At 49.1% G+C, this 17,350-nt stretch overlaps 1 protein-coding gene and 1 non-coding gene across 3 annotated transcripts in view; both read right to left on the bottom strand.

Annotated features, from left to right (window-relative positions):
* The window catches only part of Unc93a (unc-93 homolog A), a 28,341-nt gene extending 11,973 nt beyond the window's left edge, over nucleotides 1-16,368 (bottom strand). Inside the window, exons 1-5 of one of the 2 annotated variants that reach the window (XM_028866629.2) lie at nucleotides 16,221-16,366; nucleotides 6,543-6,688; nucleotides 4,101-4,282; nucleotides 3,453-3,682; nucleotides 1,985-2,110 (exon numbers count right to left, since the gene is read on the bottom strand). In XM_028866629.2, the coding sequence (XP_028722462.1) occupies nucleotides 1,985-2,110; nucleotides 3,453-3,682; nucleotides 4,101-4,282; nucleotides 6,543-6,629 (625 nt within the window). In that variant the 5' untranslated portion in view covers nucleotides 6,630-6,688; nucleotides 16,221-16,366. Of the gene's footprint in view, nucleotides 1-1,984; nucleotides 2,111-3,452; nucleotides 3,683-4,100; nucleotides 4,283-6,542; nucleotides 6,689-16,220 lie in introns of both variants that reach the window. The other variant, XM_037200346.1, reaches the window with a different exon arrangement.
* LOC114691402 lies at nucleotides 1,741-1,899 on the bottom strand. Its single transcript, XR_003734210.1, has one exon. It is a non-coding gene; the product is annotated as a U1 spliceosomal RNA (small nuclear RNA).
* Nucleotides 16,369-17,350: the final 982 nt, after the last annotated feature.

Consider the following 17,350-nt stretch of genomic DNA (forward strand, 5'->3'; position numbering starts at 1 on the left):
ATGTGGGTGTCTGGGCTTCTACAGAGGCCCTCCTGTCCCCTAGTGATATGAGGCGCCTTTTGTGACATCTTTTGAGCACTGCTATTCTACTTTCTGGCAAGGGCAGTTTCCCCCAGGGATTGACATGTCCAAACTGTGGGTGTGAGGTTCAGCCAGGGAGTGTGTGTCAGACTCCATCAAGACACTGTGACCCAGCCTTGCTGAACTGTGGGCTTGGTGAAGCCAGCTGTCCTGGTAAATGTTTACAAAGATGGTTCACCCAGTCTCAGCGCCCATCATAGAAACCCCCCTCTTTCACACACTTACACCCAGAAAAGTCCAGATCTCTTCAAAGCTTTCTACAACTCAGCCACGTACCCTCCTGACTACTATGCACACACCCTCCAGCGTCATTTTTAATGCAACATTTCAGTGTTGCTCCTTAGGTGCCCATGAGGCTGGACAGCTCTTGCCAGGGGCCTGTGGATGTGCCCCCCTCCACTGTGAAAGAACCACAAGGCCTCAAGAGAGGAGTCATTGAATCGCAATGACCCTTTACATGAACAGGTGTCTGGACATGGGAAGTACAATGTGTCTTCTTTCCAACCATCCCAATGTTGGCTGGTAGTAAATATTAGAAAACACTTGTCTCTTCTTCATCACCATCAGGGAGGCAGCTCCTTCTCTGTGGCCTACCCTGCATCAAAAAACTTCAAGTTTGGAGAGGCCTAAAGAACACCATCTCTAACAAGAAGCAGTGAGAGCCTGTGAGTGGAGGGTCTTGGTCTCAGAAGTCACATCCTCTACTCAGAGGTGTGTGTATCCAATGCCAAGTGGCCCTTGACCTTCCAAGGTATGAACTGGTGTCCTGGAACTGAGACACTGCATTCTAAAGACAGGCCCCAAAAAACATCATTATGAATGCAACACGTAGAGCCCTCGACAATCACTCCAGGGAGATGGCACTGTGGGCATTATTGCCCATTTTGGCCTTTCTTGTTTATGGTGACATGCTCGAAAGAGAGTCATAGCAGATTTCCAGGTATCAGAATAAGACAATGTCTCCTCCACCTAGCCTGGGGCACAGTCTCCTTGCTAAGCCCCTTGACCTGCTACTTAGAGGACAGAATTCTCCAGGGATATATAGTTCTATTGAACAGCACTGACGAATCATATTCATCAGTGCTATCTGTGGCTTCCCACACACACACACTTCAAAGACAACAGGGAGTGAGGTAGTGAGCCCACTTGATGCTCAACGCCTGAATTATCTACTGCCTGACATGGTCGATCAGAAAGAGTACCCCTCCAGTTGATGAGCGTGGCCATTGCATACACCCAGGTTCTCTGAGGCTGTCTAGGCATGGTGGAGAGGAGACAGGGACATCATTTTAGCCCAGTACTGTCCACAGACGTCTGGCCTCCCCACTGCAGAAAGGGGATGGGGTGGATGCTGAGAAACCACTAGCCAGGTGAGCCCTTGCTGTCCCCACCACCACATGAATGTAAACAGGACATTTAATGAATGTCTAGATCACAGATGATCAAGGACGGCGGTAACACGGAAGTTTCCCGGGACACCTCCCTGGCCCCCACTTTTCACCCCCCTTTCTGCCCACATCCTCCTCTGAGAACTGTGTGCCCTCACCGTGCATGGTCACAGGTGGCTTCGTTGGACATCACTGGCCCCTGAGCTTGCTTTCAGGTCAGCCATTGAGATGGCCCAGCCCTACCACAGGCAGGGCTTTCGCTTCCTTTATTAAAGGGCAGACACAAACATAGTCCCTCACTACCACTATACTCTGTGTTCCCTACACTTGGGGAGATCACAGGCGCCAACATATCCAGGCTGCAATGGACAAGCACTACCCTGGGAGAACCATCTTCCTGATCGTGGCATCGTTTCTGCCAGGGAAGTGTGGCAGGGGTCTCTACGGAGAAAGTTCATTTATGGGCTGGAGGAGAAGGGCCTTTGCCACAGGGGAGGTTGGGCATTTGTCCATACCATTGAAGATGCTCAGCAGGGTGTAGATGAGTTGCTTGGAGGGCTTGGAGGTGTTATTGGAAGCCACGGTGGCCATCAGGCAGTCTTTGGCTCCACAGGACTGGAGCTGGGAATCTGGAATGGTCACTGAGGAGGTCGAAATCAAGACGACAAGGTGAGAATTCTAGCGACTACGTGGGATACCTGAGGCCAAAATCAGCAGTGAAAGCATGGTCACCTGGGACAGGTGACTTCATGTCTGTCCTGTTTCAGAAAATGAGTGCTAACTCTCTTATTGGTTAAAAAACAATGGGTGTGGGCTGGAAGAGATGGTCCAGCAGTTACCCCCGGCTGTTCTTGTAGGGGATCCAGGTTTGGTTCCTAACACCCAGCACTGGTCCACAATTGTATGTCACTCCGGTTCCAGAGAATCTAATGCCCTCTGGCATCTGCATGTACTACTTGCACATGGGGCATAACATACATGCAGGGAAAACATCCGTACTCATAAAGTAAAAATAAATATATATGGAGAGAGGGGGTTTGGTGGTTAATACCTGCCCAGTGTGTCACACACACACACAGTTGGAACTACTGTTATGGTTAATGTTGTCAGCTTGCCAGGAGCTAGAGTCACCTAGGAGACAGCCTCTGGGCGTATCTGTGAGGAGTGAGGGACTATGATCTGGGATAGATTCGTCTCTGGGCATGCCACTGGAGAATTACCTTACTGCTCAGGGAATGAGTAGTGGTCTGGCTGCATCTAAGAGCAGTCTATGTCCCTCCACCTGCCTTGACAGAGACTGGGTTTGATATCAGTCTCCGCAGCTTCTTGCCTGAGTGGTAGTGATTGTGAACAAGACCACATGCATGGCCCAGTGTCTTCCCTGCCTTGGACACACTGTCACCAGGAAGGGAAGAAGATTGGTGACTTCTGAGTTTCTGTCAGCATGTGCCGCCTAGGAGAAGCCGGACACACGGCCAGGGTGGAGGGAGAGAAGCCAACCTACTCCAGAGCTGTCTCTTCTGGAAAGCTCTGCTGCAAGAATGGAAGACTAAAGCCCCCTAGCCTGGGAGTGGCATGGAGTGGGTGCTGACTCTGACCCTGCGTAGGTGGGGTTGAGGGGAGACAGACATGGAACATTCCCCCAGTCATGGGATAAGGGGTCTGACAGATGGTTTTAACACTGGCTTGTGGGTCAGTTTTATAGGGATATAAGCCACATAAATTCTCAGCAACTCAGGACCCACATTACACTAGCAAGAGTTGGTGAGTGCTCAGTTCCCCCATGACACCTTTCCCCGAGGGATTCCCCGACCTCCACAGGGTACCTGTGGAAAAGACAGCTACTTAGCCTCCTGACTGTCCCCAGACTGGCAGGGCCACCTGCCTCCACTGTAAGGTCAAGTATATAGGTGAAATTGGGACCTCACTTTGCTCTCATGGAGACCTAACTATTCCCAAGGCCTCTCAGCCCTCACTCTTTACCATGAGTGGGTGTCTGGCTGAATACCAGTGAGGAAATCAGGTTGCCACACACTCCAGAAGATTGGAACACAAGGAAGAAGACACCAAAGTACTGGTTCACCACGTCCTTGCCCAGCTTCTTCTCTTTCTTCGCTTGCAAATTTCCCACGATGGTGATGTAGGTACACTGAGATGCCCACAGGGGAGCTGCACCCAGGCCCAGCAAGATGGAGGTGGGGATCAGGGTGTACCTGCAAAAAGACCCAGCAGAATAGAGGAAGGGATCAGGGTGCGTCCATACAGGATGGAGTGGGATCAGGGTGCGCCCAAAGAAGTCAGTGTAGTCCCCTCTCAAAAGCTGAGGGCACAGGGAATGGATATTTGTCCCTTGCTGGCTGAATCTCTCTGAGAATCATCAGACTCTCTAACCATTAGGGCCTTGAGGATGTGTGTGTGTGTTGGGGGGGGGGCGGGGAGTGAGGAGAGATTCCCAAGAAGAGGTACGCTCTGGGATAGGGAGCATGAGAAGAAGCCAGCAGGGACACGGGAAAGATAGACAGGGTGTCATAATGCTGTCCCTCTGTAGAAGCTCAGAGGACAGTGGTCTGCATGAGTGCTCAGGGCACACACACTAAGGGAGGGCTGGCGCGGGGTGGGGAGGGGCTGTACCAGTTGGCGTAGAAGTTGGCCAAGGAGAAGGTCAAGTAGCAGCTCATGGAGCCCACCATGGTCCACTTGCAGCCAAACTTCTTGATGAGGAGTGGTGAGAGGAACATGGAGGAGAGCATCATGCTCCCGTAGATGGTGCTGAGTGTCGCCACCCCCAGGCCCCCCTCACTGTAGAGGCTGCTCTGTAGAAGACAGACCAGCCGTCAGAGGAGGGGACAGCTGAGGGGACTGTGTGGGGTGAGGAACCAGGTTCAGGGCCCCTTGAGCCACCCTGATGCCAGCCTTCTTAAACAAGGACACTGCAGTCATGGCAAATAAAGCCAGCTGCAGGGCCAGGCTACCAGGCAGGGCGGAGGCATCCAGGGCTCAGAAATGGTCGCTGTGAGGCCTTCGGCTGGACTTGTGCTTCCAGCCTCCAGGTTAAGGTGGGAGGAATCCACAATGGAGCTGCAGGGAAGACCTGCTCAGAGCAGAGACAGTGGCCGCCATCTGGAGCCCCGCGCGTCCGGAGCCCTGCGCTGTACCGTGATTTGTGCTTATTCCACGGGAGTACCTGGCACGCCGCTGATGCGAACTGACCCAAAGGTCAAATCCCTAACCAGACCCAAACAGCTCAAGGGCCGCTCCTGGACTTTGTTGTCCAAGAAACCAGCAGAACCCTGTCTTCTTCTGTCATCTGTAAGAGAAAGTGAATGAGAGGAGGAGGAAGGGGGAGGAAGAGGAGGAAGGAAGAGATGAAGAAAGTCCAGGAAGAGGGGGAGGAGCAGGAGGGAGGAAGAGGAAGGGAGGAATGAGGAAAAGGAGGAGGAGGAGGAGCTAGAGGAGGAGGAAGGGGAGGACAAAGAAGATGAAGGAAAAGGAGAAGGGAGAATAGCAAGAAGAGGAGGAACAGGAGGAGGGAGGGAGGGGGGGTGGTAAGGAAGAGGAAAGGGAGGAGGAGCAAACAGGAAGAAAGGGAGGAGGGAGGAGGGGAAGGAGGAGGAGAGGGGAGGAGGGGAAGAGAGTGACAGATGCCACCCCTCCCCACCCCCCACCCCCGCATTGTCCTACCCGTCCTTCCCACGTTCTGCACCCACACGTGGCTCAGCTGTGCCCAACAGACGCTGTGGCTTGCTCTAGCCAGTCCTTAAAATCCCTACAATCTGTGTAAAAGGTGGAGTCCGGCACCTTCCCCTCAAGTGGGGTTGCCTGGGTACTTGGTGTTTATTGAGCAGCTAGAAACATGGTCCAGCCTGGCCCTTTTAGAAAGAGTTTTGGACGGGGCGCATCTCACTCACAGCAGTGAGCGTGCCTGCTTTGCAAGTCTCGTGAACCCCTGAGAGCTCTGGTCAACGTTGGGCTCCTCTATCGCCCACATCACTGCAGTAAATGAGGGAGCGGCATCTGTGAATGACAACTGTTTTTGATAGTAGACCACTGAAGAGGAAGACGGGCATCGACATTTAAGTAGAGCCAGAATTTTAGAGCTAACGGCTCTTTCCACATGAACGCCCACACTCCAGTATCTGGACTGGCATGTGCTAGACAAGCTCATCTGTGCAACAGACATACAAAGGCAAGCACATGCAGACCGCACAGAGTAGACCTAATTACATAAGTGTACCGCCGTCTCTCAGTCAGGCCAAGGAACGGCTTGGAAGTACTTTCCACTAGAGGGCTGTGCAAGACTGTGAGACAGACACAAGCGTCAAAGCATCCACCACCTTCAGCCGGTGAACACACAGGAGCCGTCAGAAACCACAGAGCAGGCCTCAGCACTGAGCGGGTGCTGCCGGCACTGCATAGAACCCTGTCAGAAAAGAAAGGAAAGGAAAAAAAGAATGGAAGGACAGCAGGAAGGAAGGGAGAGAGAAGAAAGGAAGAAAGGAAGGAAGGAAGAAAAAGGAAGGAGGGAGGGAAGGTGGGTGGGTGGATAGATGGATGAACGGATGGACAGACAGACAAGACATATCCCACTTTTCCTGTAATTACCACAGGAAAAATTGTCAATTCCCCCTCAGGCCAAGGGGTTCAGGCCCACATGACCTAATGCCCAAGACCTCCAAGCCCAGTAGCCTCTTGGAGGTAGCTGCTTGGTTTTCATGCAGACTCAAGCAAGAAGGATTCCATAATGGTTCAAAATGCAGATGATTTTGTCGAAGTTCATAGTTTTGCTTAAAGCTTTTTGTAAGGTCAAGTAAGAATTAACAAACATTTCTGCCCAACCACAAAGCCCAAAGCACCTAAAACACACGGTAGTTTCCTTCATCTCTTTTCAACCACTCAAAGGCAAAGTGTCCTCCTGCTTGCCCCAGGTCACATACACCTGAGCTCTGGTGTCCCTCTGGGGGAACAAGACAGAATCTTGTAGGGCTTCATTTGGAAAAAAAAATTGTTCCAGGGAGTGTGGGCATGTGTGGGGTGTGCTGAGGTGAACTGGAGAACATGATATGTAAATCTCACCTGCAGATTCTGCAGGCCTCCAAAGGCCGTGAAGTTAAAGAAGAATCCAAAAGAAACCACCAGGATATTCCGTAAGTTCTTCTCCATTATGCAGATAGATGTGTCACCACCAGTGGATGTCAGTGAATAAGCATGCTTGTACTTCCCTAAAAGAAACCAATTGGAGCATAAGAAATGGAGTCTGTACCAAGAGGTGATAGGTGATGTCGTTCTGTATGCTATGAACATGTGTTGCTCTGATTGGTTGATAAAGCTGTTTGGTCAATGTTGAAGAAGAATAAGGTCAGGCAGGACACTCTAAAGAGAAAGGAAGAAAGAAAGAGAGAGCAGAGGAGACACTGCTAGCCACCACGAGGAGAAGCAAGATGTGAAAGTACCAGTAAGCCACAAGCCATGTGGCAAAGTATATAGATTTATAGAAATGGGTTAATTTAAGATATAAGAGCTATCTAGTGAAAAGCCTGCCATGGCCATATTTTAAAAATAATATAAGCCTCTGTGTGTTCACTTGGGTCTGAGTGGCTGCAGGACCAGGCAGGACATGGGAATTTCATAAGTGGCTGTGAGACCTTGGTGCCAGGTGAGCACAGGGAAACTTCCAACTACAAAGAGGTCCCATTGTCTCTGAGTTGAAGGATGGCCACTAAAGCTGCAGATAGTTAACGCACTGGCATTTGCAGGTCCTAGTCCGAGTTATGCGTGTTCTCTGGGAAAAGATCATGACTCTCACCACTCAGCTCCTCTGCAATCAGTTTCCTGTTCCTTCCAGATAGGAATATCACATCTCGTGTACCTTTGATAGTAACTCCTATGTCTAGAGAAATTGCCAGTGGTGCAGAATGTGGACAGTTCTTCTGTCCTAAAGAACAAAGCAGGCAGCACACACCTTTAATCCCGACACTCGGGAGGCAGAGGCAGGCAGATCTCTAAGTTCGAGGCCAGCCTGATCTACAGAGTGAGATCCAGGACAGCCAGGGCTACACAGAGAAACCCTGTCTCGAAAAACAAAGCAAAAAGCATCAACTTTTAGATGCCTCATCCAACTTCTGAAAAATATTTAATGTGATAAGACCCCAGGGCCAAAGACTTAGTGCAGAGACGTAGTAATTTCACAATGTTGCAATGATGTTTTAAGTGATGAATATGGTACTTCATTACATGTAGAGAACAATTTCACATGTACCATTTCATGAGTAATAATTAGCATTTGAAATCTGGGACCCATCATAAGACAGCCAAGCCCAGGATTTCACCCCAGAGCCGAGCTGGTTGATTCAGCAGCTGCCAGTCATGTGCAGCCACTGAGTTCTTAAGATACAGCTGCCACTCACCGTGGGACTAAATTTGAACTTCACGTAGCTAATCAACATTAAAAATTCACACCGGGCGGTGGTGGCTCATGCGGGGGGGGGGGGGGAGGCACACGCCTTTAATCCCAGCACTTGGGAAGCAGAGGCAGGCGGATCTCTGAGAGTTCGAGGTCAGCCTGGGCTACCAAGTCAGTTCCAGGACAGGCGCAAAGCTACACTGAGAAACCCTGTCTCGAAAAACCAAAAAAAAAAAAAAATCACGTGGGCACTTGTTGAACAGGCTAGGTCCAGAGTTTCAAACAGTGTTCTGCACACTGTACACAAGACAAATAGACACTCCATGCTGGGCACAGTGCCACACGCCTCTAATCCTGGCACTCTGGAGGCAGAGGCAGGCACATTTCTGTGAGCTTGAGGCCGGCCTGGTTCACGTAGAGTTCCAGGACAACCAAAGCTTCATAGTGAGACCTTGTCTCCCCAAAGCATCCTTCTACCCAGTTGTTAGTAAATTTAGCTTATTGCTTTTAGACTGTTCCCCAAGTGCTGTGTCCTTGGTCATTTCTGCCAAGTATGGACCAAGCAAGTGAATCTTACAGCCTTGGTAACTGACATGACCACCAATAATGGAGAGAAGGCTCTCGTAGCTTAACTGGTCCCTATGAAAAGACAAGCCTTAGCCGGGCGGTGGTGGCGCACGCCTTTAATCCCAGCACTCGGGAGGCAGAGCCAGGCGGATCTCTGTGAGTTCGAGGCCAGCCTGGGCTACCAAGTGAGTTCCAGGAAAGGCGCAAAGCTACACAGAGAAACCCTGTCTCGAAAAACCAAAAAAAAAAGAAAAGACAAGCCTTGTGGGATACAAGGTTTTAAATATTCACTGAACATGGGTTATTATGCTGGTAACAGACATGAGAGCAACATTCAGATAGCAAGTTATTCTAATGTGGGTTTGGGGGTGGGCAAGACTACCCAGTCAGTGAAGCATTAGGACCTGACTCTGATCCTCAACCCAAGTAAAAGTACCAGGCATGGTGGTGTGTCCTTGTAATACCAGGGCTTGGGAGGTGGAAAGAGGACACAGAATCCTTGGGACCCACTGACCAACCAGTCTAGCCTAATGGGTAAGCTGCAGGCCAATGAGAGAGTCTGTCTCCAAAGAGGTAGACAGCATGCCCAAGGGTGACACTGGAAGGTGGCCTCTAGTTTCTGCATGCCAGTGCACCTGTGCACACGTGAGCACACACACATGCTTTTAAAAAGTGTTCTAACCCTGGAAACAGCCTGGCACCATCATCTGAGCCCTGACACATCTTCAGTCTCTAAACTTCAGTTTCCTCTTGAAAAAGGAAGCTGTGAAAATTCAAGAGACTAACAGTGCAGAGAGCCCTGGGACCACCCTAAATCGTAGTAACCATCAGCAAATGACCATAAGACGAGACAAGCTAGAGTACTCTATCTTTATATGTAATACTTAGCGTCATGTGGACTATTGCATGCTAACCTTGCTACCAGTTAATGAACTTTTAACTTCCTTTATGGTGATATTTTATTTGTACTGAAATGTGATTTTAATTTTATGTTAATAAATAAAGTTGCCCTGGGGTCAGAGCTATTAGAGCCATAGCAAGAGCATGATGGTTAGAAGAGCTAGGTAGATTTCTGTGTGTTCAGGGATACAGCCAGTATTGGAGACATACGCCTTTAAGACCTGGAGGGCGGTACTTACAGGCAGTGATGAGGCAGTCATGTGGTTGGGTTTACAACCAATGAGAAGGCAGAACAGAAAGACTATTTAAACACAGACAAACAGGAAGTAGCTCTCTCTAGGGGAAGTTAGGAGCACTGCAGGAGGTAAGATTTTATCTCTGAGCTCTGACCTCTTGGCTTTCTCTTTTACATTGGCTCTGTGTTTCTTATTTTAATAAGACGGTTGGTTACATCTACATTCCTTTAATGACGTCTGTAATTTTTTGGAGATGTTTTAGTAGGCTTCAATTCCATCACCCTGTCTAATTACCCAAAATGACTTGTGTGCGATGGGAGAACTCCTAGTGTTTTCTTTTGCTTTTAGTTTTTTTTCTCCATTAGTTTCTCAAACTTACCAGGACTATGTTCTGGGTTGGCAATTGGCCCTGGAAGCAACTTCTAACACCTGCTGTCTCAGCTCCTCATGGTCCTTCAGTGTCTGTGAAAACCCCCCAAGTCTCCCTTTGGCAGTTCAGATCCAATGTCCTCTGAGCTGCTCCCCTAGTTGGGAATTGGTTGGTGGCATCAATGTTTCATCCTGTCTTTCCCCGAGGATTGTCGTTTACGTCAAGGGGGAATGTTGAAAATAGGAAACCCTGAAATCTGTGAGAGATGTCTTTCAAGAGATGTCTAAAGCATTGCCCAACCTCTAATGTGAAAATGAGTTTTAGATGTAATCTTCTCAGGGCCAAAATAAAGGATGCTCTTAACTGTTCCAGATCCTGACTCCTGCCTGGACTGACTGACACATCCCTGCAGACCTATCTTGGATGGGAGGAGAGAATAGCAAGTTCCGTACCTGGAAGCTGATCTGACCATGAAAGAGAACCGGACCACAGCCAAGCTCCCACGGTAAGGCACTCAGACAGGGATGGTACAAGTATCGGGCATCACACTGCCTTTCAGTTAGCATCTGTCTTAGGGTTTCCACTATGGTGATAAAACACCATGACCAAAAGCAATTTTGGGAGCATAGAGGTTTGAATAAGAATGGCCTCCATAGGCACATAGATGGGAATGCTTAGTCATCAGGGAGTGGCACTATTTGAGGAGAGTTGGGAGCTGGCCTTGTTGGAGGAAGTGTGCCATTGGGGACAGGCTTTGAGGTTTCAAAAGCCCAAGCCAGGCCCTGTGTCTCTACCTGCGCCTGCAGATCCAGATGTAGAACTCTCAGCTCCTTCTCCAGCACCACGTCTGCCTGTGTGCCGCCATGCTTCCTGCCATGATGATAATGGATTAACCCTCTGACACTGTTAGCCAGACCAGATGCTTTCTTTTATAAAAGTTACTGTGGTCATGGTGTCTCTTCACAGCAATAAAACACTGACTAAGAGGGGAGGAAAAGGTTCAGTTCATCTTACAACTCTTGGGTCACACTTCACCAATGAGGGGAGTCAGGCCAGGAATTCAACACAAGAACCTAGAGGTAGGAGCTGAAGCAAAGGCCACAGAGGAACACTGTTTTCTGTCTTGCTCTTTCTGACTTGCTCAGTTTGCTTTGCCAGCAGTGGGGCCACTCCAGTGGGCTGAACACTCCCAAATCAATCATCAGTCAAGACCATACCCGACACCTGCCAACAGGCCAATCTTAGTCTTCTCGGTTAAGACTCCCCCTTCTCACATGACTCCAGCCTACGTCAAGTTGGTAAGCAGACCAATGAAACTCCCAGAACTAGACCAGCATCCACATGGGACTTAAGCCATGGTCTTAAAGATGTGCTCAGACGTGAGATCTCTTAATGGAGAGTGAAGGAAGGACCCAGTGTTTCATGTGGACCGCAAGGAAGAAAAGCCTTTTAACCTCAGGATGCAGTGGTAGAATTTCTAGCCACTCCCTCAGCTACATGACTGCACATGTGCTGTCCAGTAGCCAGGCAAGATGCTTAGTCATCCTAGGGCCTTATGTTCTATGTAATCTGTGCTCTGTGATAATGTAATCTATGCACATACATGGCATAGCTACTTAAACCCATATGAGCATTGCGGGGGGAGATCTATAAAAGTGGGTTCCACTTCCCCTTCCCCTCTCTTCCTGTATGATCTTTCCATAGGCCTAAGCACCCCCTTCTATTTCCTCCCCTTAATAAACTCTTATCCTGGCTTTTCTTTCATGATAAAACAGTACCATTTAATAAATAACAGCCAGATGCCTCGCCAGCCATCAGAGGCCACTGTTCTGCCACTGTTCTGGACTTTGAACTTGACCATCACTTTATTCAGTAAACTCTCTGCTGAGAAGCTAAAGATCACTCCTAATCTAGAGGGAAGTCTATGCAATGGCTTGCTCTTTTAGGGACAGCACGCATGTGAACAAGCTGCTCTGTTTTCTTGGCACTCATGTTTGAAATCTAAAAGCCGTATCAAATAAGCGTTCATTGATTCTCTTCATTCCCTACAGGAAGAGGAAACATGAATATTTAGAGGATGGAGATTACTGCCTCCTTTAGGAATTCTAGGGTTCTCGTGCTCTAGGAATAAGCATACTCCGTGCCTCCTCCTCTTCCCTTACAGTTTGTATCAGTGCAGCTGTAACCTGGGAAGAGGTTTCCTCTCAGTGTGCATCGCCAAGTGCCTGCAACCCCAGAGCTGCCTGCCGGCCCCACAATGTGGAGCAGCCTGGCTAAGCAAATGACCGCCTGAGTGAACGGGGAGCTTGCCTGGACTCGGTGTTCTTCCTCAGTGAGGCACAGCCAGAGCCAGTCTGAGCAAAGGCTCCATGATGAGTCTGAAGTGGACAGTGAGGCCAACTTTCCACCCCTTTCCAGAGAGCCCAGACCCATCTTAACAACAGACTGTAGAGACTGCCCTCACCCTCTCACTACTGATCGATCCCACGGAGCCAGCCCCAGGTCGGCAGCGTGTGGCCCGCTGGGCATCTGAGTCTTGATGTCTGTCAGGGGCTCTAGAACACACTTCTACTGTTGACATTTAAGTGGCTGGATGAGCCAGCCACTCTTGACTATGGACCCTGCAGAGACACTGACCAGGAAATCCAATCCAGCAAAGGCACAGCCACCCTGTACAGAAGGCCAGACCAGGGTCTGGGGCTCAGTCCTACCTTACCCCCTCCCTGCTGCCGCCACAGTGCCTGGCTAGCCAGAGCTCAGGGAATCATTCACTACTCAACTCCCACACTCTAAAGCATGACACCAGGCTCTGCTTTAGGATACAGCTGTGCATACATGCCTACACATCACACCTTTCGTTTTCTAAGTGTCTCCTTTTTCTCTCCAAACGCTCCTCCTCTGCGTCTATCCACGGATCCTTCCTGGAGCCATTCTGCACTGGATGTCATTGCAGAGCTGGAGTTGACTGCCTACAGTGTGGCCGGGAGCCTGTGCTTAGGGGACAAAGTGCCAGAGGAGAAAACAAATACAAACCAACCAACCAAGCAAATGAAGAAGCCGATGAAGCAAGCTCCCGTGACTGTAAGAGCTGGACCAAAGGGAAAGCGGCCAGCAACACACACATATCAGTCCACATCCGCAAGGGCAGCAGAGTAAACCTCACCACCAACAGCAGCTCTGATCCACAAATGTCCCCAAGGGCAGATTTTCTGCCATGGGGAAGGGAAAGCCAGGGCAGCGCCATCAGCTTAATGGAGCAGGCAGCTCACCATGTGCATCGTAACCAGCAAGTGCCATGAAAGGCCAAAATCTGGACAGCTAAGAGACACCTTCATGCATATCCACGGCACTCAGACAAGGTGCCCACAAGCAGTTAACTGAGCTGGTGTGTCCTGCGCATTTTTGCCGTTGATTACTCCCTCTCCACAAGCAAAGTGGTGTTAAATTATTCTAGGAGAGCTCACAGGACCTGTTTGAGCCTTGTTCCCATGACATGTGCACACCCATCAGTAGTCTGTCCCCATGCTAGATAAACGTCATCCCAAGTCTGTTTCCCTAGCTTGGTGGCCTGCTTGATTCCATTTGTTACTGGACATGCGGTTTCTTTAATCCTGGAGCATATTAGATCACCAATGAGGTTTCCAGGTTAAATTTTTCCCCTGTGAAACAGGATTTCTCTGTGTCGCTCTGGCTGTCCTGGAACTAGCTCTGTAGTTTCAGGCTGGCCTCAAACTCACAAAGATCCACCTGCCTCTGCCTCCTGAGTGCTGGGATTAAAGGTGTGCCGCCGCCGCCGCCGCCGCCGCCGCCGCCACCGCCGCCACCACCACGACCTGGTTTCCAGGTTACATTTTTAATGTACTATTCAGAACCATTATGTCTCCTCCAAAGTCCAAGGGTTGGGCAACACTTGTTTTTGTGATAGCAAATAGCAAAGTCTGTTTGTAATGTGCCACTCTGCTGGCAATGATCAGACCAGAACTATTGAACCAATCTTGGGGATGATTTGCGGGTAGACTCCAGAGTCAGGGAAATTACCCAATGTTATTAAGGCCATTTATAAAGGCCACTGTGGGGTGGAGAGATGGATCAGCAGTAAAGAGCACTGGCTGCTCTTCGAGAGGTCCTGAGTTCAATTCCCAGCAACCACATGGTGGCTCTCAAGCATCTGTAATGAGATCTGGTGCCCTCTTCTGGCCTGCAGGCATATCTGCAGACAGAACACTACATGATAAATAAATAAATCTTTTTTAAAAAATTGAAAAAAAAAAAAAAAAAAGACCAGTTGTTGCTCTTCCAGAGGATCTGAGTTCAATTCCCAGCTCCCACATAGTGGTTAACAACTGTCTGTAACTCCAGTTCCAATGCCCTCTTCTGGCATCCATGGGCACCAGGCACGCACATGGTACAGAGACATATATATAGGCAAAATACCCACACAAATAAAATTAACAGGAAAAAAAATTAGTGCCTGGCTTGAAATATATAGGTAAAGATCATTTTCATGAAAAAATCACATATGTATATATGTGTGTACGCATGAATATTGTTGCAGGATATTTGATCGCACTGTGAACCCTGAGATTGTGTTATTTACTGGAAAAACCTGTTTCTAGCTGTGGTGTAGTTCAGCCCTAGCACACACCTTTAATCCAAGAGCTTTCTGCTTCAGTAATGTAAACAGGATTTTAAAAAGTTGGGCTGGAGAGATGGCTCAGAGGTTAAGAGCACTGGCTGCTCTTCCAAAGGACCTGAGTTCAATTCCCAGCAACCACATGGTGGCTCACAACCATCTGTAGTGAGATCTGGTGCCCTCTTCTGGCCTGCAGGGATATGTGCAGACAGAACACTGTATACATAATAAATAAATAGATAAATAAATAAATAAATAAAATTTTTTTTAAAAAAAAGTCAACCATAGGTCAAGAAGCAGAGCAAGCAACCAGTTGACAGGAAGTAAACATGGGATGATTAAGGAAAAAAAAAACATAGAGAGTGAGAGGAGGACAGATAGAGAGCCACACAGGAAGTAGAAGGGAGGGACATTCCGTTTGAGGAGAGTTTTTGAGGTGGTGTGGAAGAGAGAGGTTTCTGGGACACTGGCTGAGGACGGTCAACTGGGTGCTTCCTCTGCCTCTCTGAGCTAGCAGGCTTTCACCCCAGCATCTGGCTCCTGAGTCTTTATTGGTAAAATCAAATGACTGAGATTTTGTTAAAAACAACAGAATATGTTGTAAAAGCATGCATCTGTGAGACACATCACATTGTGTATTCAGTGTATGTCACGTCTGTGTATGCGTACTGTGTGCACCCACCTTCATACAATGAGTTTCTGGTTTGATGCATCAAGTTCTCCTCTGGGCAATTGAACTTACGTAGGGAAAGGCATGCACCTTTCTGTGTGTGATGTATCTACATACTCTTTTATCCTCTTGGAAGATCTAATTTTACAAAGAAAAATATTCTTTTTTTTTCTTTCTTTTTTTTTTTTTGGTTTTTCGAGACAGGATTTCTCTGTGTAGCTTTGAGCCTTTCCTGAAACTCACAGAGGTCCGCCTGCCTTCTGAGTGCTGGGATTAAAGGCGTGCGCCACCACTGCCCGGCCAAGAAAAATATTCTTAAGGGAACAATACTTTCAACAATACATTTTCCTAGGAAGAACTCTGCAAAGAAAACTAAGACACCCACTGAGTACGAGCAACCCCTTTCTGCAAGAGTCTGCTGGGGTCAGCCAGGGTCATGATAGGCTCCATGTCTGGCCTCTTTCCAATCATCATATGCAGATCCAGTCACAAGAGTTGCTTTATTTTCCTGGGTCACCCGTGTGCATGATCTCTGTTCAGCCTGCTTCGTGAAGGCATCTGTCCACACCCAAGCCTAGGGACTTATTCAGATGTTGGAAGGAGCATGCCAGCACTCGCTTAGAAATGCTGAAGGTGGGCGGACTCAACCTGTGCTGCTTGGACCTTCCTCTGCACTGCTCTCCTTCCTGTAGGTCTCCTGGGTCATCCCCTCAGGGCACATGGATGGGGAATACCTTTTGGTTGGGCTGTTTACCTAGATCTAAAAGGAAGCTCCAAGTTAATTCCTGAGCCCAGATGAACCCTGGTAGACAGCTGTGCAGACTGGGACTGCTCACCTAGCATGTGTCTCCGGAATTCTGTGCCTTAGGTAAACCGAGCCAGACCCCTCCTCCCAGCCTAGACCTCTTGGGTGGCCAATAGGACTGGGTCATCAGCTGCCTCTTCTAAGGCAGACAAACACACACCAGGCCATACCTTTTGATCTGTCCCTCTTTGGTGGTACTGCCTAGCAGGGTCTTGAGGCTGAGATGCCCCCGCAGGGGCAGGGAGGCTGACACTCACACAGCCGAGGAAGAAATCAGGGTGAAGCAAGGCACTGAGAGTGAGCAGGATTGTGACTCATAGGGGAGGCCAGGGACTTACATTCCCAGTAGGGATTGGGGGGGTGCTGCCCGTTGCTAAGGTTGTGGGACTTCCCCATAGTGATGTCAGAGCCCCCAGAGAGACACCCCCAGAGAGACACACCCAGTGAGACACGCCCCCAGGGTGTGCTCAAACAGTTGTAAAATGCATGGTCCATTTTCGGTGCTTAGAGCCCCTCAAAGAATCACAGATGAGCAGAAGACCTTAGGCCCCTGTCTTCCTGAGCCAGCAGCTGGCACCTGCTCGCCTGGGCACTTCTTAGTTTGTCTTGGGATTGAAGAGGTACAAGCTACTGTCTAACTCACCCTACCTAGAAGAAAAGGGGGAAGGAATTCCAAGCCCCAGGAGAAGGGTGGATTTGGGGTGGGGCCTATGCTGGACATGCAGGAAATATTGTACCTCCCTGAAGAATTCAGCCAATGAGGCATTGGGAGACGGGTGGAAACTAGGATTTTAAAGGACAGTTTTATACTGAATTGGCACACCGGGCATTTTTTTTGCTTCTTGTCCTGACTTCTGCAAAACCAAAAATAAATCTACCTGGCTTTGACTACTCAGAATGTCCAATGCTTTGACTATGAAGCGAGGATCGTTTCTCACACCAACTCTGGTCCGTGTCTGAACCGGGCAGGGGTCCTGAAGCTGTGTGAGGACACTGCGGACTCAGTCACGTGACCTCAAGTGAGCCAGATGGTACTTTTAGCTTACCCTTGTTTAGCTTAGAGCTGGCATTGACCAGAACGTCTCTGTGGCCAAATAAACCATTGCACTTCCCAGGTAGACCTCGTAAGTCTACTTTGGGAAGCGGAACGAGAGCTGGGCTCAGGACGCAGGGTGGACACCTAGCCCGTGCTCCAGCCCCGTGAACCAGCCATTTCTCTCTGTGCAGCCCTCGCCTACGCTCAGCCTGTTTTCAGATGTTGCCAACTTTCCCTGCCCTGTAGTTCTCTTAGATTCTAGGA

The sequence above is a fragment of the Peromyscus leucopus genome, chromosome 8a (assembly GCF_004664715.2).
Source record: "Peromyscus leucopus breed LL Stock chromosome 8a, UCI_PerLeu_2.1, whole genome shotgun sequence".
Lineage (NCBI taxonomy): Eukaryota > Metazoa > Chordata > Mammalia > Rodentia > Cricetidae > Peromyscus > Peromyscus leucopus.